Source organism: Stegostoma tigrinum, chromosome 5 (genome assembly GCF_030684315.1).
Source record: "Stegostoma tigrinum isolate sSteTig4 chromosome 5, sSteTig4.hap1, whole genome shotgun sequence".
In the NCBI taxonomy this organism is placed as follows: Eukaryota; Metazoa; Chordata; class Chondrichthyes; order Orectolobiformes; family Stegostomatidae; genus Stegostoma; species Stegostoma tigrinum.
Genome location: NC_081358.1, coordinates 46,781,079 through 46,796,142, shown reverse-complemented (window position 1 = coordinate 46,796,142; position 15,064 = coordinate 46,781,079). Strand labels below are relative to the sequence as shown.

The 15,064-nt window shown below is 42.8% G+C and overlaps 1 protein-coding gene and 1 long non-coding RNA gene across 3 annotated transcripts in view; one reads left to right on the top strand and one right to left on the bottom strand.

Annotated features, from left to right (window-relative positions):
* Positions 1-8,291, top strand: part of riok1 (RIO kinase 1 (yeast)) — a 39,651-nt gene extending 31,360 nt beyond the window's left edge. For both annotated transcript variants that reach the window (XM_048529089.2, XM_048529090.2), the window contains exons 15-17: positions 858-911; positions 4,441-4,584; positions 5,890-8,291. In XM_048529089.2, the coding sequence (XP_048385046.1) occupies positions 858-911; positions 4,441-4,584; positions 5,890-6,003 (312 nt within the window). In that variant the 3' untranslated portion in view covers positions 6,004-8,291. The remainder of the gene's footprint in view (positions 1-857; positions 912-4,440; positions 4,585-5,889) is intronic.
* The window catches only part of LOC125451656 (uncharacterized), a 45,584-nt gene that overhangs the window by 24,199 nt on the left and 6,321 nt on the right, over positions 1-15,064 (bottom strand). Inside the window, exon 2 of the long non-coding RNA XR_007247340.2 lies at positions 11,401-11,504. This is a non-coding gene — a long non-coding RNA (uncharacterized LOC125451656). The remainder of the gene's footprint in view (positions 1-11,400; positions 11,505-15,064) is intronic.

Below are 15,064 nucleotides of genomic sequence, written 5' to 3'. Positions count from 1 at the left end.
CTTATTTCCTCCTTTACAATCTCTCCTTTTGATGAAAGACAATTCAACTTAACTGGTTGAAGAATCTCGTTTTCTTGTTCTCTTCATGGATACCACAGATACCGAGTAAAGGCTACCACACTGAATCAGACAATAGATTAATAGAAATCTTCGCTAATGAACCCGCAAAAACAACCCTGGGCAGTTGTAATTTAGATGAATGGTAAAAACAATTCCATTGCCACTGAGGCAAAAACTAATTCATGCTTCTCAGCATTTTAAGTACAGAAATGAATTGATTATGTATAAGAAATGCCACAAAAAACTATTTTATGTCCAGCCTCGGAAACAATCAACAGCTAGCAATTTATCCTTTTGTTGTGTGTAGCAAGTGGGCCTTTCTATGTGTATATACATCCATATTTGCTTGTTTTGCGATATCAAGATCGAACTGAAGGCTGGTGATGCATGGCACAGGACACCTCCCTACTTAAGCTACCTATATCAGCATCAAGCAAAGTATTAGAGTGTCCACTGCAAAGTGAAACTTTCTCAGTTCTGACCTAAGAAAATGCAAGTATAAAATTCGTATGCCTCATTGCAACAAGGTTTGTGACCTACGAGTTGTTCTCAAGTAATTCAAAGCTAATAGTGTAATATGCACACTTCTAGTCTTCACTGCTAATTATACAGATTTTAAATTAATGTTTCAAAAAATACCAATTACATCTACTCTTTGAAAATGAAAAAAATGCTTTATGGATATCTTCATGCGCAATCTTTTTTGTACCATATATTATCAGAAAACCATAATATTTAAAATTTGTGTTACACTAATAGACTTAAAACCACAAAACTGAACTTTTATTTTTGTGTAGATTCTGTATCAGACAGTGACAGGAATGAAGAAAGACCTGAGTGGTGTGCAACAGGTAAGATTTGTCACTTACAATGTCAAATATATTCACATTAAAGAATCTTGTATGCCCATTGGTTTCTTGAAGGAGAGAGAGATAATGGGAGCTGCAGATGCTGGAGAATTCCAAGATAATAAAATGTGAGGCTGGATGAACACAGCAGGCCAAGCAGCATCTCAGGAGCACAAAAGCTGACGTTTCGGGCCTAGACCCTTCATCAGAGAGGGGGATGGGGGGAGGGAACTGGAATAAATAGGGAGAGAGGGGGAGGCGGACCGAAGATGGAGAGTAAAGAAGATAGGTGGAGAGAGTGTAGGTGGGGAGGTAGGGAGGGGATAGGTCAGTCCAGGGAAGACGGACAGGTCAAGGAGGTGGGATGAGGTTAGTAGGTAGCTGGGGGTGCGGCTTGGGGTGGGAGGAAGGGATGGGTGAGAGGAAGAACCGGTTAGGGAGGCAGAGACAGGTTGGACTGGTTTTGGGATGCAGTGGGTGGGGGGGAAGAGCTGGGCTGGTTGTGTGGTGCAGTGGGGGGAGGGGATGAACTGGGCTGGTTTAGGGATGCAGTAGGGGAAGGGGAGATTTTGAAACTGGTGAAGTCCACATTGATACCATATGGCTGCAGGGTTCCCAGGCGGAATATGAGTTGCTGTTCCTGCAACCTTCGGGTGGCATCATTGTGGCAGTGCAGGAGGCCCATGATGGACATGTCATCAAGAGAATGGGAGGGGGAGTGGAAATGGTTTGCGACTGGGAGGTGCAGTTGTTTGTTGCGAACTGAGCGGAGGTGTTCTGCAAAGCGGTCCCCAAGCCTCCGCTTGGTTTCCCCAATGTAGAGGAAGCCGCACCGGGTACAGTGGATGCAGTATACCACATTGGCAGATGTGCAGGTGAACCTCTGCTTAATGTGGAATGTCATCTTGGGGCCTGGGATGGGGGTGAGGGAGGAGGTGTGGGGACAAGTGTAGCATTTCCTGCGGTTGCAGGGGAAGGTGCCGGGTGTGGTGGGGTTGGAGGGCAGTGTGGAGCGAACAAGGGAGTCACGGAGAGAGTGGTCTCTCGGAAAGCAGACAGGGGAGGGGATGGAAAAATGTCTTGGGTGGTGGGGTCGGATTGTAAATGGCGGAAGACCTCCCACCCACAGCCTCCAACCTCATTGTTCCCCAACCCCGCACGGCCCGTTTCTATCTCCTTCCCAAAATCCACAAACCTGCCTGCCCTGGTCGACCCATCGTCTCAGCCTGCTCCTGCCCCACCGAACTCATTTCCACCTATCTGGACTCCATTTTCTCCCCTTTGGTCCAGGAACTCCCCACCTACGTCCGTGACACCACCCACGCCCTCCACCTCCTCCAGGACTTCCAATTCCCTGGCCCCCAACACCTCATATTCACCATGGACGTCCAGTCCCTGTACACCTGCATTCCGCATGGAGATGGCCTCAAGGCCCTCCGCTTCTTCCTGTCCCGCAGGCCCGACCAGGCCCCCTCCACCGACACTCTCATCCGCCTAGCTGAACTCGTCCTCACACTCAACAACTTCTCTTTTGACTCCTCCCACTTCCTACAGACTAAGCGGGTGGCCATGGGCACCCGCATGGGCCCCAGCTATGCCTGCCTCTTTGTAGGTTACGTGGAACAGTCCCTCTTCCGCACCTACACAGGCCCCAAACCCCACCTCTTCCTCCGGTACATTGATGACTGTATCGGCGCCGCCTCTTGCTCCCCAGAGGAGCTCGAACAGTTCATCCACTTCACCAACACCTTCCACCCCAACCTTCAGTTCACCTGGGCCATCTACAGCACATCCCTCACCTTCCTGGACCTCTCAGTCTCCATCTCAGGCAACCAGCTTGTAACTGATGTCCATTTCAAGCCCACCGACTCCCACAGCTACCTAGAATCCACCTCCTCCCACCCACCCTCCTGCAAAAATTCCATCCCCTATTCCCAATTCCTCCGCCTCCGCCGCATCTGCTCCCACGATAAGACATTCCACTCCCGCACATCCCAGATGTCCAAGTTCTTTAAGGACCGCAACTTTCCCCCCACGGTGATCGAGAACGCCCTTGACCGCGTCTCCCGCATTTCCCGCGACACATCCCTCACACCCCGCCCCCGCCACAACCGCCCCAAGAGGATCCCCCTCGTTCTCACACACCACCCTACCAACCTCCGAATACAACGCATTATCCTCCGACACTTCCGCCATTTACAATCCGACCCCACCACCCAAGACATTTTTCCATCCCCTCCCCTGTCTGCTTTCCGGAGAGACCACTCTCTCCGTGACTCCCTTGTTCGCTCCACACTGCCCTCCAACCCCACCACACCCGGCACCTTCCCCTGCAACCGCAGGAAATGCTACACTTGTCCCCACACCTCCTCCCTCACCCCCATCCCAGGCCCCAAGATGACATTCCACATTAAGCAGAGGTTCACCTGCACATCTGCCAATGTGGTATACTGCATCCACTGTACCCGGTGCGGCTTCCTCTACATTGGGGAAACCAAGCGGAGGCTTGGGGACCGCTTTGCAGAACACCTCCGCTCAGTTCGCAACAAACAACTGCACCTCCCAGTCGCAAACCATTTCCACTCCCCCTCCCATTCTCTTGATGACATGTCCATCATGGGCCTCCTGCACTGCCACAATGATGCCACCCGAAGGTTGCAGGAACAGCAACTCATATTCCGCCTGGGAACCCTGCAGCCATATGGTATCAATGTGGACTTCACCAGTTTCAAAATCTCCCCTTCCCCTACTGCATCCCTAAACCAGCCCAGTTCATCCCCTCCCCCCACTGCACCACACAACCAGCCCAGCTCTTCCCCCCCACCCACTGCATCCCAAAACCAGTCCAACCTGTCTCTGCCTCCCTAACCGGTTCTTCCTCTCACCCATCCCTTCCTCCCACCCCAAGCCGCACCCCCAGCTACCTACTAACCTCATCCCACCTCCTTGACCTGTCCGTCTTCCCTGGACTGACCTATCCCCTCCCTACCTCCCCACCTATCTTCTTTACTCTCCATCTTCGGTCCGCCTCCCCCTCTCTCCCTATTTATTCCAGTTCCCTCCCCCCATCCCCCTCTCTGATGAAGGGTCTAGGCCCGAAACGTCAGCTTTTGTGCTCCTGAGATGCTGCTTGGCCTGCTGTGTTCATCCAGCCTCACATTTTATTATCTTGGTTTCTTGAAGGATCCAGGATCTGATTTAAGTTACAAGAGAAGTTTAAGGAAGTATAACGGGTTTAACCAAACTTTGATTTGGGCAAAATATTTATTGTATTGAAGGACAACATTTCAGAAAGGCATTTAAGTAAATAAGACAAATGGATTTGAGCTGATTAAATCATAAGATTTATTGAGACAGATATTTAGGCTTGTTAAGATCTTTCCCTGTTTTAGAGAAAAAACACATTCGATAAATTGTACATTTAACTGCAGTAATAACGAATGTATCAGTTAATTGACTCCTACTGTGAAGTTAATTTAACAGATTTTGGCTGGTAGATTATTTTCTATTAATCCATGTTTATTTATATCAGGTACCTGCCCTCCTTGAGAATTTGCAAGAAAGTGATGGAAACTCTAAATCTGATAATGATAGTTGTGACTCAGAGCTTGCTTCTGAAGAAGGAGAAAGGATTCATCCTAAAGACCGTGTGCAAGAAGACGAAACAAACAAAAAGGTTTGTTTTCATTTGATAATCAGATTCCTTTAAAAATCACGCAGTGACGGAGAGTGCCTAGTATTTTTATAGGTGGTACATTTAAGGTCCGGAAAGTAATTTTAATATTGAAGTTTCAAACTGATGATTAATTTTGCTTTGCTTAATTGGCTCGGTGCTGCAAATTAGATTTTGTTGCTGATGTGCACTGTACAATTTGTGTGTAAAGTAAAAATTAGCTATCTAGTATTTTAAGTAGCTCGACTAACAATTACTTGGTTATTTGTAACTTTTTTTATATTTACTATTAATGCCTAATAATAGCTGATAATGATAGTGCTTAAAATGTGAAATTCGGATTTCTTTATAATTGCTAGAGATGGTGTAATTCAACTGACCGAGACTGTAGGTTATACGATTTGGAAATTTAGAGAGAACATGCAAAGAGTTACCTGGAATAATTAGATTCTATTCCCAATTTCAACCCGGGGTGGCACGGTGGCTCAGTGGTTAGCACTGCAGCCTCACAGCACCAGGGACCCGGGTTCAATTCCAGCCCCGGATAACTGTCTGTGTGGAGTTTGCACGTTCTCCCCATGTCTGCGTGGGTTTCCTCGGGGTGCTCCGGTTTCCTCCCACAGTCCAAAGATGTGCAGGCTAGGTGGATTGGCCATGCTAAGTTGCCCGTAGTGTTCAGGGGTGTGTGGGTTATGGGGCGGGTGGGTCTGGGTGGGATGCTCCAAGGGACTGTGTGGACTTGTTGGGCCGAAGGGCCTGTTTCCACACTGTAGGGAATCTAATCTAATCTAAACTAATCTATGCATTGAGAAAAGTTTGGCTGCTGTCATCAAGTCCAAGGAATTTGAGTTGGGGTGGTTGGCTGGATTTGTTAGCATTGCTAGGGATGACTGGGTGACATGACATTGCACCAACGAGTGATTGAAATAGGCTTTGTCGGGCTTATTCTTTCCCTTTACATCTGTTCATGGGCCAATCATATTCAAAAGCCATAAGAAAGTAAGTCATGGAGCAAGGTCCCTGATCAGCTATGAACTTACTTACTAAGGCTTACTTGGTTGCAATGAATACTGAAACTAATGAAGTGTTAACTTTTACGGCTAATGCTGATTTTCTTTTGGCAATAAACATTTTTCCTGAAATTATAACTTAAGTCAATGTAATTGTCAGTTGCACTATTTCCATGGCTCAGAATGAGTCATTGTAAAAAATTAACTAAGTTATGTAACATGGAATACATTGAATAAAGTAAAATTGCTCCATCTGCACTTTTTTAATGTACCTGAATAATGTTGTATCTGTTTACAGGACAGAAAAAGAATGGTTAAAGAAGCGCAGCGAGAAAAACGAAGAAACAAAGTACCTAAACACGTCAAGAAAAGGAAAGAAAAAGTTGCTAAAATGAAGAAAGGGAAATCATAGAAGTTTGAATTATGCTTTGTAAATGGTTGTCAACCAAAATACTCTGCCAACTACTTCATTACTAAGTTATTAAATGACGAAGCCCATTTGATTCATCTTGAGCAGTATTTTTGATACCAGGTACCGATTGTGCCTTTGAAATGAAATGCTGTTTGGGAACACACAAGTGCCAACAGCTTGACCCACAGGGAGATTTTGAAGAACAAGCAAATTAAGGCAATGTCTTTGGGAGCCCCAGTCAATTAAGGATGACTGGAAAGTCCAAAGAAAGCCATAACTGCCATAAACATTGACGGTAATGGTATGAAATTATCAAAGCTCTCTAATAGACGGTGGCCTCCTATAGGTTAAATAATAAGTGGCTACAGCTGTCAGACTGTCATGTAGAGATGAAAACCCTCTACAGCATGATCCGCAGTAGTGGCCCTCTGGCAATTGCCGGGGTGGGGTGGATTTAAATTCAGTGCAACAATGATGACTGACAGGAGCCCAGCCTGTTCATTGTCTCACTTCAACCTCCATCGGAGGCCCATATGCTATTTGGAAAATTCCAGAAAACCTCTGATTACTCCCCTCAATAGGCAGTTTACTTGGCTACCTGCTGCTGATAGGCATGTGGCAGTTACCCCTCTTGATGCAGCCCTCTTCATAACAACTCAAAAGTGGTACCATTGTGGCAGAACACCATGTTGGCCAGTAATGGGAAGTTGCTGAAACCTTGCCTTCTGATCCTGCCTCAACATCTCCACCAAAATTCAACTCCCTTGTTTCATCCACTCAGGAAAATCCTCCAACTCCCCACATTAAAGTGCCTAGTTGCTTCCCATCTGGATTTAGGATTTCAATGTCCACTGTATTTTGAAGTCAATTCGACATGTTGACTATATAGGGAAAAATATTCTGATAGCTGTCCTAACTTTACCTTTTGCCAACTTAAATCATTACCTCCTTATCCTAATCAGCAACATAATGAAACATTTCCTTGAAGTATGACCAAATGAATGGTACTTATTTTACCCAGACCTAATAGTCTTTGCACACTGCTCAGTCATTATGTATATGTAAATAAAACAAATGTGAAACTGAACAGACTCATTGGAATTATTAATGAAAGGCCCCTGCTGTTAGAACATAATATCTTTTTGATTGTAATTTTGAAATAGCACAGTATACCCTAAACAGCTGGTGTCTATTGAATGTATTTCCCCAAAACATACATCTCTTAAATTTTTAATATAATATATTAGAAAGCATGTTTGATCAAAATAAGTTAATGAAACGGAATACAGATTGCAAAAAGCAAAATTTAGAAGTGTTGTTGTAGTAAGGGAGAGTTGAGTTCAAATTAAGTCCAAGCCGAGGGAATTACTGACTCATTCCTAAATCAAATTAACTTAGTGTATTTACCTTGGTTTTTGAAGGATACTGGTTAAGAGAATTAATTTTCTAAAATAAACACAAATTGACACCCACATTCAGAGACCCTTCAGGATTACAGTCAGAATATTAAAAATTCTAATGGGAAATTGCCATTTGCTTTGGAGATTAATGCATATTCTTTGGACTTGGGGAGAGATTTTATTTACCTACATTTCACTGTTCTTTCCCTTGGAATGTCAAGTGCTTTAATGCTGCTTCCAACATAAAAGCCTGTTCTTTCCACATCACTAACCTGTCTTGGCGCACTTTTAAAACACATTGTTCTAAATAATGTTGAATAATTGTTCACTTCCTCAGCAAGATTTCCAGTTATGAATCTGGAAGCGTTTTCAATACGGTTTGGTAAATCTTGTGCTTCTGTGTATTTGTAGTAGCACCAAATTTATTTGACTTTTGAAATACATGCTGCAATTCAAATATTTTTGTAAACCGAGTCCACTGTATGCTGTTTATGTTTGATATAGGAAATTAATTCTTATTTAATGAATTTCCAGTTGTGCTTATTTGTATACAGTAGTAAACAAATGCTTGCACAAAATATAAACTTCAATGCCAAAGCATCTGTTTCCTTTATTTACATGAGATGACTTGTTATGTCTTATTGTCTCAACTTTATAATGAAAAATACTGAATGTGTAAGTGAGGTATAAAATTGTCATAGATTCTTCCGATTTATGGTGTCCATAACTTTGTTTTCATAGTTCACAACATCCTTATTACTTTCAATTGAACTACTTTGGCTAACCCCACCCATTTTTTTCCAAAGCTTGCGAACTTCTGTCTCTGAAGGCAGTGTAACTGTGGTAACTGTAACATGGCAGTGAATATCAAATAAAATTTGTGAAGAACTTGTTTGATAGGATGCGTTTGAACCAAAAAATAACGCAAGGTTGAACACTACAAGCTATTGACCTGTCATAACAAGGCTAGTCCTCAGTGACATTGTTGTTAGGGTTCACTAATGCACTAAAAACACCTTGCTCTGTTTCACTGAGTAATTTAGCAACAGTAGAGTTGAAAGAAAGTAATCAGATTGTTTATCTGGCATCCAGTATCAGATGAGCAAAAAAAATAAGCTCTTGTTTCATTCACCATTCCAGATTTCTCTAGCCGAGTTGGTTACTATGTAACTGTTCTCCGATTTGAAAAATAATTACCTGCAGTTTCCAGTCTATTATGTTGAGGAAAAGATCTCTACAGCATGGTCTGCTGCAGCAGCTCTGATCTGCAGATGACTGGGGTGGGTTGATTTTGATGTATATGTTGGATTGTTGGCCATTGAAAAGCTGCCACTCTTAATCAACTGAACTACGGACAACTCTATCCCTTTCCATGATAACAACTCAAGAAGCTTGACACCATCCAGGCAAAGCAGCCCGCTTGATTGGCACTACATCCATTCCCTTCACCACTGATGCTCAGTAACAGCAGTGTGTACTACCTACAGGATGCAGTGCAGAAATTCACCAAAGGATCTCTGACCTTCCAAACCCATGACCACTTCCTTCTAGAAGGACAAGGAGAGCAGATATATGGAAACACCACCACTTTCAAGTTCCCCTGTAGGCCACTTACCATCATAGAATGCCCACAGTGTAAAAACAGCCCCTTCAGCTCAATAAGTCCACACTGACCCGTTTCCCCTGTACACTATCCCTGTATTTCCTGTGGCTAATGTGCCTAACCTACACATCCCTGGATACTATGGGCAATTTAGCATAGCCAATCCAACTAAACTGCACATCTTTGGACTGTGGGAGGAAACTCACACAAACACGGAAAATGTGCAAACTTCACGCAGACAGTCACCCAAGGGTGGAACTGAACTCAGGTCCCTAGTACTGTGAGGCAGCACTGTGCCAAATGACCAAATGATTTGGTTTAAAAGGTAAGAACAGGCACAAAGAGCAGGGTTAATCTTTTTGAAATGTCATGATTTTAAAATTCTCAAACGTTTATAACTTTCTCCATTACCCTTGCATGTCTCTATAATCTCCTCCAGCCCAACAAACCTTTAAAAATATCTGCACACCTCTAAGTTATATTGCTCCTGCTATTTGTGACTGTACCTTCAGTTTCAATCCAAAACTCTGAGATTCAAACTATACATCTGTCTGAATATCCTATTGGTATGAGACCTTGAGGTGGGGGGAGTGCAGATTTGCCCTGAGAGAGAGAGAAAATGGGGAAGCAGACAAAAAATTTGGTGGTAATCTAGGGAATAAGTAAATGTTGAATAGGCATTTGGGGAACTGTGCATGTTAGAGAATGAATTGGCTGTGCTGGCAGCAACCCATACAGAGCAGGGTTACTGGACAACAAAGTGTCACTGGACTTAAACGTTAACTCTGTTTTATCTCTCCACAGATGCTGTCAGACCTATTGAGTTTCTCCAACACTTGTTTCAGATTTCCAGCATCTGTAGTTCTTCATTTTATTTAGGAATTAATATCACCTTTCTTGTAGCATTTTTAGGTTAAACTTGCAATCTTATAATTTTCAGCAACTTTCCTTCTAATTTGACAATTTTGAAAAAATTCCCATCATGCCTTTCCTTCCAAACTTTTAACCTCAGCACCAGCCCCTCGAACCACCAACGAAGTACTTCTGATTATGATAAAGAAATTAGCTAGTTCCATACCTGGAACAAATATTTTCATCCCTTTATAAGTGGCTTACCCATATGCTAGGTCCTGGGAAGAAATTAAATAGGCGCCTCGACCAACCGCGGCACGTGCCCAGCCCCACTTCGCACCCCAGCCCTTAGAGCCAATCCTTATCCCGAAGTTACGGATTTTACTTGCCGACTTCCTCTGCCCACATTGTTCTAACATGCCAGAGGCTGTTCACCTTGGAGACCTGCTGTGGACATGGGTACAGCCTGGTGCAAGATTTACACCATCTCCCCTGGATTTTCAAGAGCCAGTGACACCTCACCGGACTCCGCCAGAAACGCGAGGCTTTCCAAGGCACAGGCCCCTCTTCCCAGAGGAGTCCAAAACTACAGGGCAGAAGTTTCAGGATGAAAGAGCAAAGATTTTGAAAAGGTCATGAGAGGCAACTTTTTCCACAGGGAGGATGGTGTGTGTATGGAACAAGTAGCCAGAAGAAGTGGTAGAGGTGAGCATAATTACAACATTTAAAACATGTTTGGACCAGTACATGGATAGGAAAGGTTTAGCGTGATACCAGCAAAAGCAAGCAAATGGGACACGATCAGATTAGGATATCTGCTGCGCATAGGCGTGTTGGACCAAAGGGTCTATTTCCATTCTGGATGACTCTGAGGTGTGGTAGAAACTTCATCTAGACACAGATGACAAAACTAACATGGACAAAGAGAGGGCAGAGGTGAAACAGAGCAATATATTCAAATGGATCAGATCCACGCGAAAGGAGATGCACCAGTCACAGAACATCACACAGATAACGGGCACAGTACTAACTCAAAATTATTGATGAATTGTCAAAAATACTCAACATGTCACCGCTTTCGATTTGAAATTCTCTTGCTGAAGTCTGCAGCTGGAAAGGTATCAGAAACATGGATTTCAAAGAAAAATCTCACAGTTGAGGAAAGCCCCAGGGAGTTAGTGATGTCAATGTGTAATTGTTGTAGCATGATGACAGGAACACACAGCATCTGGGTCTGTGCAAACCAGAGATCGCCAATACATGGGGAGGATGGTCAGGCTCTAAGAGGGGTCAGATTGATTCATTCACCAGAATGGTTCAGGACTCAGGGATTTGTGATGTGAGGGAGTACCTGAAGCTGAGGGGTGATTTGACAGCTGTGAGGGTTTATGATTGGTTTCAGTAAGATAGATATAAACAAGATGTTCACATCAGCTGATAGAAAATGGATACAACTTTAAGATTTTGGGCAAGATTGACAGGGAGGATGTGATGAAGAAATTACACGAAGTGCACAGTAATAACTGGCAAGGCAATACTTACACTGAAAGGTCAATAATATCCAGTATCTGATGAATCCACTGATTTTGTCAGATTCGTGTGATGTTTGGTTGGAGTTTCCTGTCTGTGAACCCTATTCAAATATTCTGACAAAGAAGTTTAGAAAAGACAGTATCAAGCAAGAATAGTATGCAGATAAAATTAATTTCTTTCTTTTATTTTTCTGTGTATATTTGCACCCTTCCAAGATTTTTCCAAAATATATAACTTGATCAGGATGTCAAACAGGTCAGGATGGTGCATCTTGGAGAGTAACTTGGAGCTAATGGTTATACCATAGATGCACTACTCTGATCCTTTAAACTGAGGGAAATTGAGGATATGGGAGATCCTGTCACACTCCTGAAAAAATTGCTTTTCCAAAGTCCCTATGCCTCTCTCTTTCTTGCAACTGCCTCTGTCTTTTCTCTCTCACTCTGCTCCATCCAGGTCCTTCAGTCTTGTGTAGAACCAGACTAAGCAGTAGTTCGCTTCCTTGACTGTCATTAGTTTTAGCACCAGCTGACCTTCTCTATCAAACCCTCAGCTTTCATGGTCACAGCTTTCCAAGTGCTAGCCCCATAAATGTCCAGATCCACTCAGTGCAACTTTACGACCTGCCTTTTGGTTTTTGAGGCTTCCCTCCTTTGGACAGTTACAACATTTAAAAGACATTTAGATAAGGAAAGATAGTGTAACAAAGATGTTGTGAAACCCAAAAGGGCTCAGTCAAGCTTTACAAGGACGGTGCCAGGATTGAAGGGAGATGCTGAATAGGTTGGGACTATTTTCTCTGGAACATTGGAAGCTGAAGGGTGACCTCATAGAAGTTTACAACGTCATGGTGGCACAGACAGGGTGAGTAACCGAGGTCTTTTCTCTAGGATAGGGGTGTCCAAAACTAAAGGGCTTTGGTTTAAGGTGAGATCAGAAAGATTTAAAAGGGAACTAAGGGACAACATTTTCATGCAGAAGGTGGTGCGTGTATGGAATGACCTGCCAGGGGAAGTGATGGAGTCATGTACAATTAAAACACTTAAAAGGCATATGGATGGGTATATGAATAGAAAGGGTTTAGAGGGATATGGGCCAAATGTTGGAAAATGGCACTGGATTAGTCTAGAATATCTGGTTGTCATGAATGATTGGACCGATTGATTGTTCATATCTCTAAGCTCTGCATTACAGAGGGCAATAGAGTGTGGTTGTAAATTGCATGAATATTCAAGGCCACAATGTGGCAGTGTTAACTTAGATATTTCTAGATCCATGAATTTTGAGAAAGTGAAGTGAAAATTTTGATACCAGCTGCATTTATGTTCCAGTTTTCAAATGGAACAATGTCCCTGGCCACTTCTCAGAGACATTATAGTATAAAAATGAACAACATGACTAGAAGAACTATTCCAATGGGTAGCTGAAAGTTCGATCAAATAGGTAGGTTTTAAAGAAGGCCCAAAAGTTAATAGTTTGGAGTTGGTGGTTTGGGTAAAATAACAGACTGTGGGACTCCAAGGTTAAGATCATAATTAACATTGACCAAATGAAGGAAGAAGAAAATGTAGAGGTATTTGCAAGTGATCAGTGATTGACATTGGTGAACAAATTGAGCTTAGAGGAGGTATGGGATGACGTAGATATGTTTTTAAGTCTGGTATAATGGGGTACCTCGGATTTGGTCTTGATTTAAAGGTAAGAAAAGGCACAAAGAGCAGGGTTTATTTTTTCCTAATCATCTTTGTCCTAAAAGGAGAATCCCTAATATTGAAACAGTGTCTCCTAGTTCTAGATGGACTCATGAGAGGAGACATTCTTTCTACATCCATTTTGTCAAGAATCTTGTCCTGGTCAATCAAGTTTCCCCGCACTCTTTTAAACTCCAGTGGAACCACACCCAGCCTTAACAAACTATCCTCATAAGACAACTCATTTATTCAAGATTCGAATCTGGTAAACCTGCTCTGAATCGCCTAGAACTTATTTAAATCTTTCCTTAAATAAGGAGACTATTCACAATAATTGAAATGTAGCCAAATCAGTTCTCTGTGTTGTGTTTAAGCTACCACAAGCTACTTTAATTCAACTACTTATTATGAAATCTCACAATCAGATACTGAAACAATTATTCAACTTTATTGCATGTCGAAAGCAAAATAAGACCCTTCAAGTAGACAGGTTAAGCTTCACAACCCATCTTAACTATTACCTGATTAATGGTGGAATTTAGCTACAATTCCAACCAATGGTATCTGTCTCTGAGATAATAGGAACTGCAGATGCTGGAGAATCCGAGATAACAAGATGTAGAGCTGGATGAACACAGAAGGCCAAGCAGCATCATAGGAGCAGGAAGGCCGACGTTTCGGTCTGATGAAGTGTCTAGGCCCGAAATGTCACCCTTCTTGCTCCTATGATGCTGCTTGGCCGGCTGTGTTCATCCAGCTCTACACATTGTTATCTCAGTATCTATCTCTGGATGTGCCTAGGATTCGATCCTTGTGCAGTGTTGCTCTTCAATGCTCTGCTGCTGAAGAGAGCTAGAGTTGAATCTTAAACAATTTTGCATCCTTCAAGTTTGTGGTATGATGACCCTTTAGAATTTTCATCCACAAAATTGATTACTTGTCTGGAACCATTAAGTCTACATCTTGCTTTCTTGTCAGAAGTAACTTCCCTGTTTCTTGTTACAGTTGGCATTGACTATCTGTTTGAAGACATATCTTTTCCTGTAATTAACTCCTTAAATTCTTCTGCAGGGCAATCAGAGTCATGGAGTCATACAGCATGGAAACAGGCCCTTTGGCCCAACTCAGTTTCCTAAACTGAACTAGTCCCATTTGCCTGCCTTTGTCGCATATCCCTCTAAATCTTTCCTATCCAAGCACCTGTTCAAATTTCTTTTACATGTTGCAACTGTACCCTTCTCTACCACTTCCTCTGGCAATTCGTTGCATATATGCCCCCCGTTCTGTGTGAAAAGGTTACCCCTCAGATCCCATTTAAATCTTTCCCCTCTCATCTTAAAACCATGCCCTCTAGTTTTGGACTCCCCTACCCTGGGGAAGGACCTTGATTATTCACCTTATGATTTTATAAACCTCTATAATGTCACCCCTTAGCCTCCTTTATTTCAGGGGGAAAATCTCCAGGCTATCCAGCATCTCCCTATAACTCAAACCCTCCAGTCCTGCGAAAGTCCTTGTAAAACCTTTGCCCTTGTAGAATGAGGCAGCCAGTTATCAAGCAGTTGTTAAAAGTTAGTCTAACTTCTTGTGACTCATACATGGCTACGCCTAGTTCAGAATTCCAAAAACATTCTCCATTTGATAAATATTCTACTTTCACATCCTTTATACCAAAATGGCTGCATCCATCACCTATCACTAACAGGAGGATTTGTAAGTTCAAAATTGGTTGACACCTTTGAGTGAATATTTTTTAAAAAGCTTTCTTTGATATGGGGTTATGAATACAACTGCTTTTACAGAGATTATGTATTTAGAGTAAATTAATTTTTTAAATTAGGGATCTTAAAATTCTGTAGTGGTTACTTATCATACACCATGATATCTCAACAAAGGTGTATCCATGGTGCATATTGGAGATAAAAACAAAGTCGCTGGAAAGGCTCAGCAGGTCTGGCAGCGTCTGTGAAAGAAAAAACAGA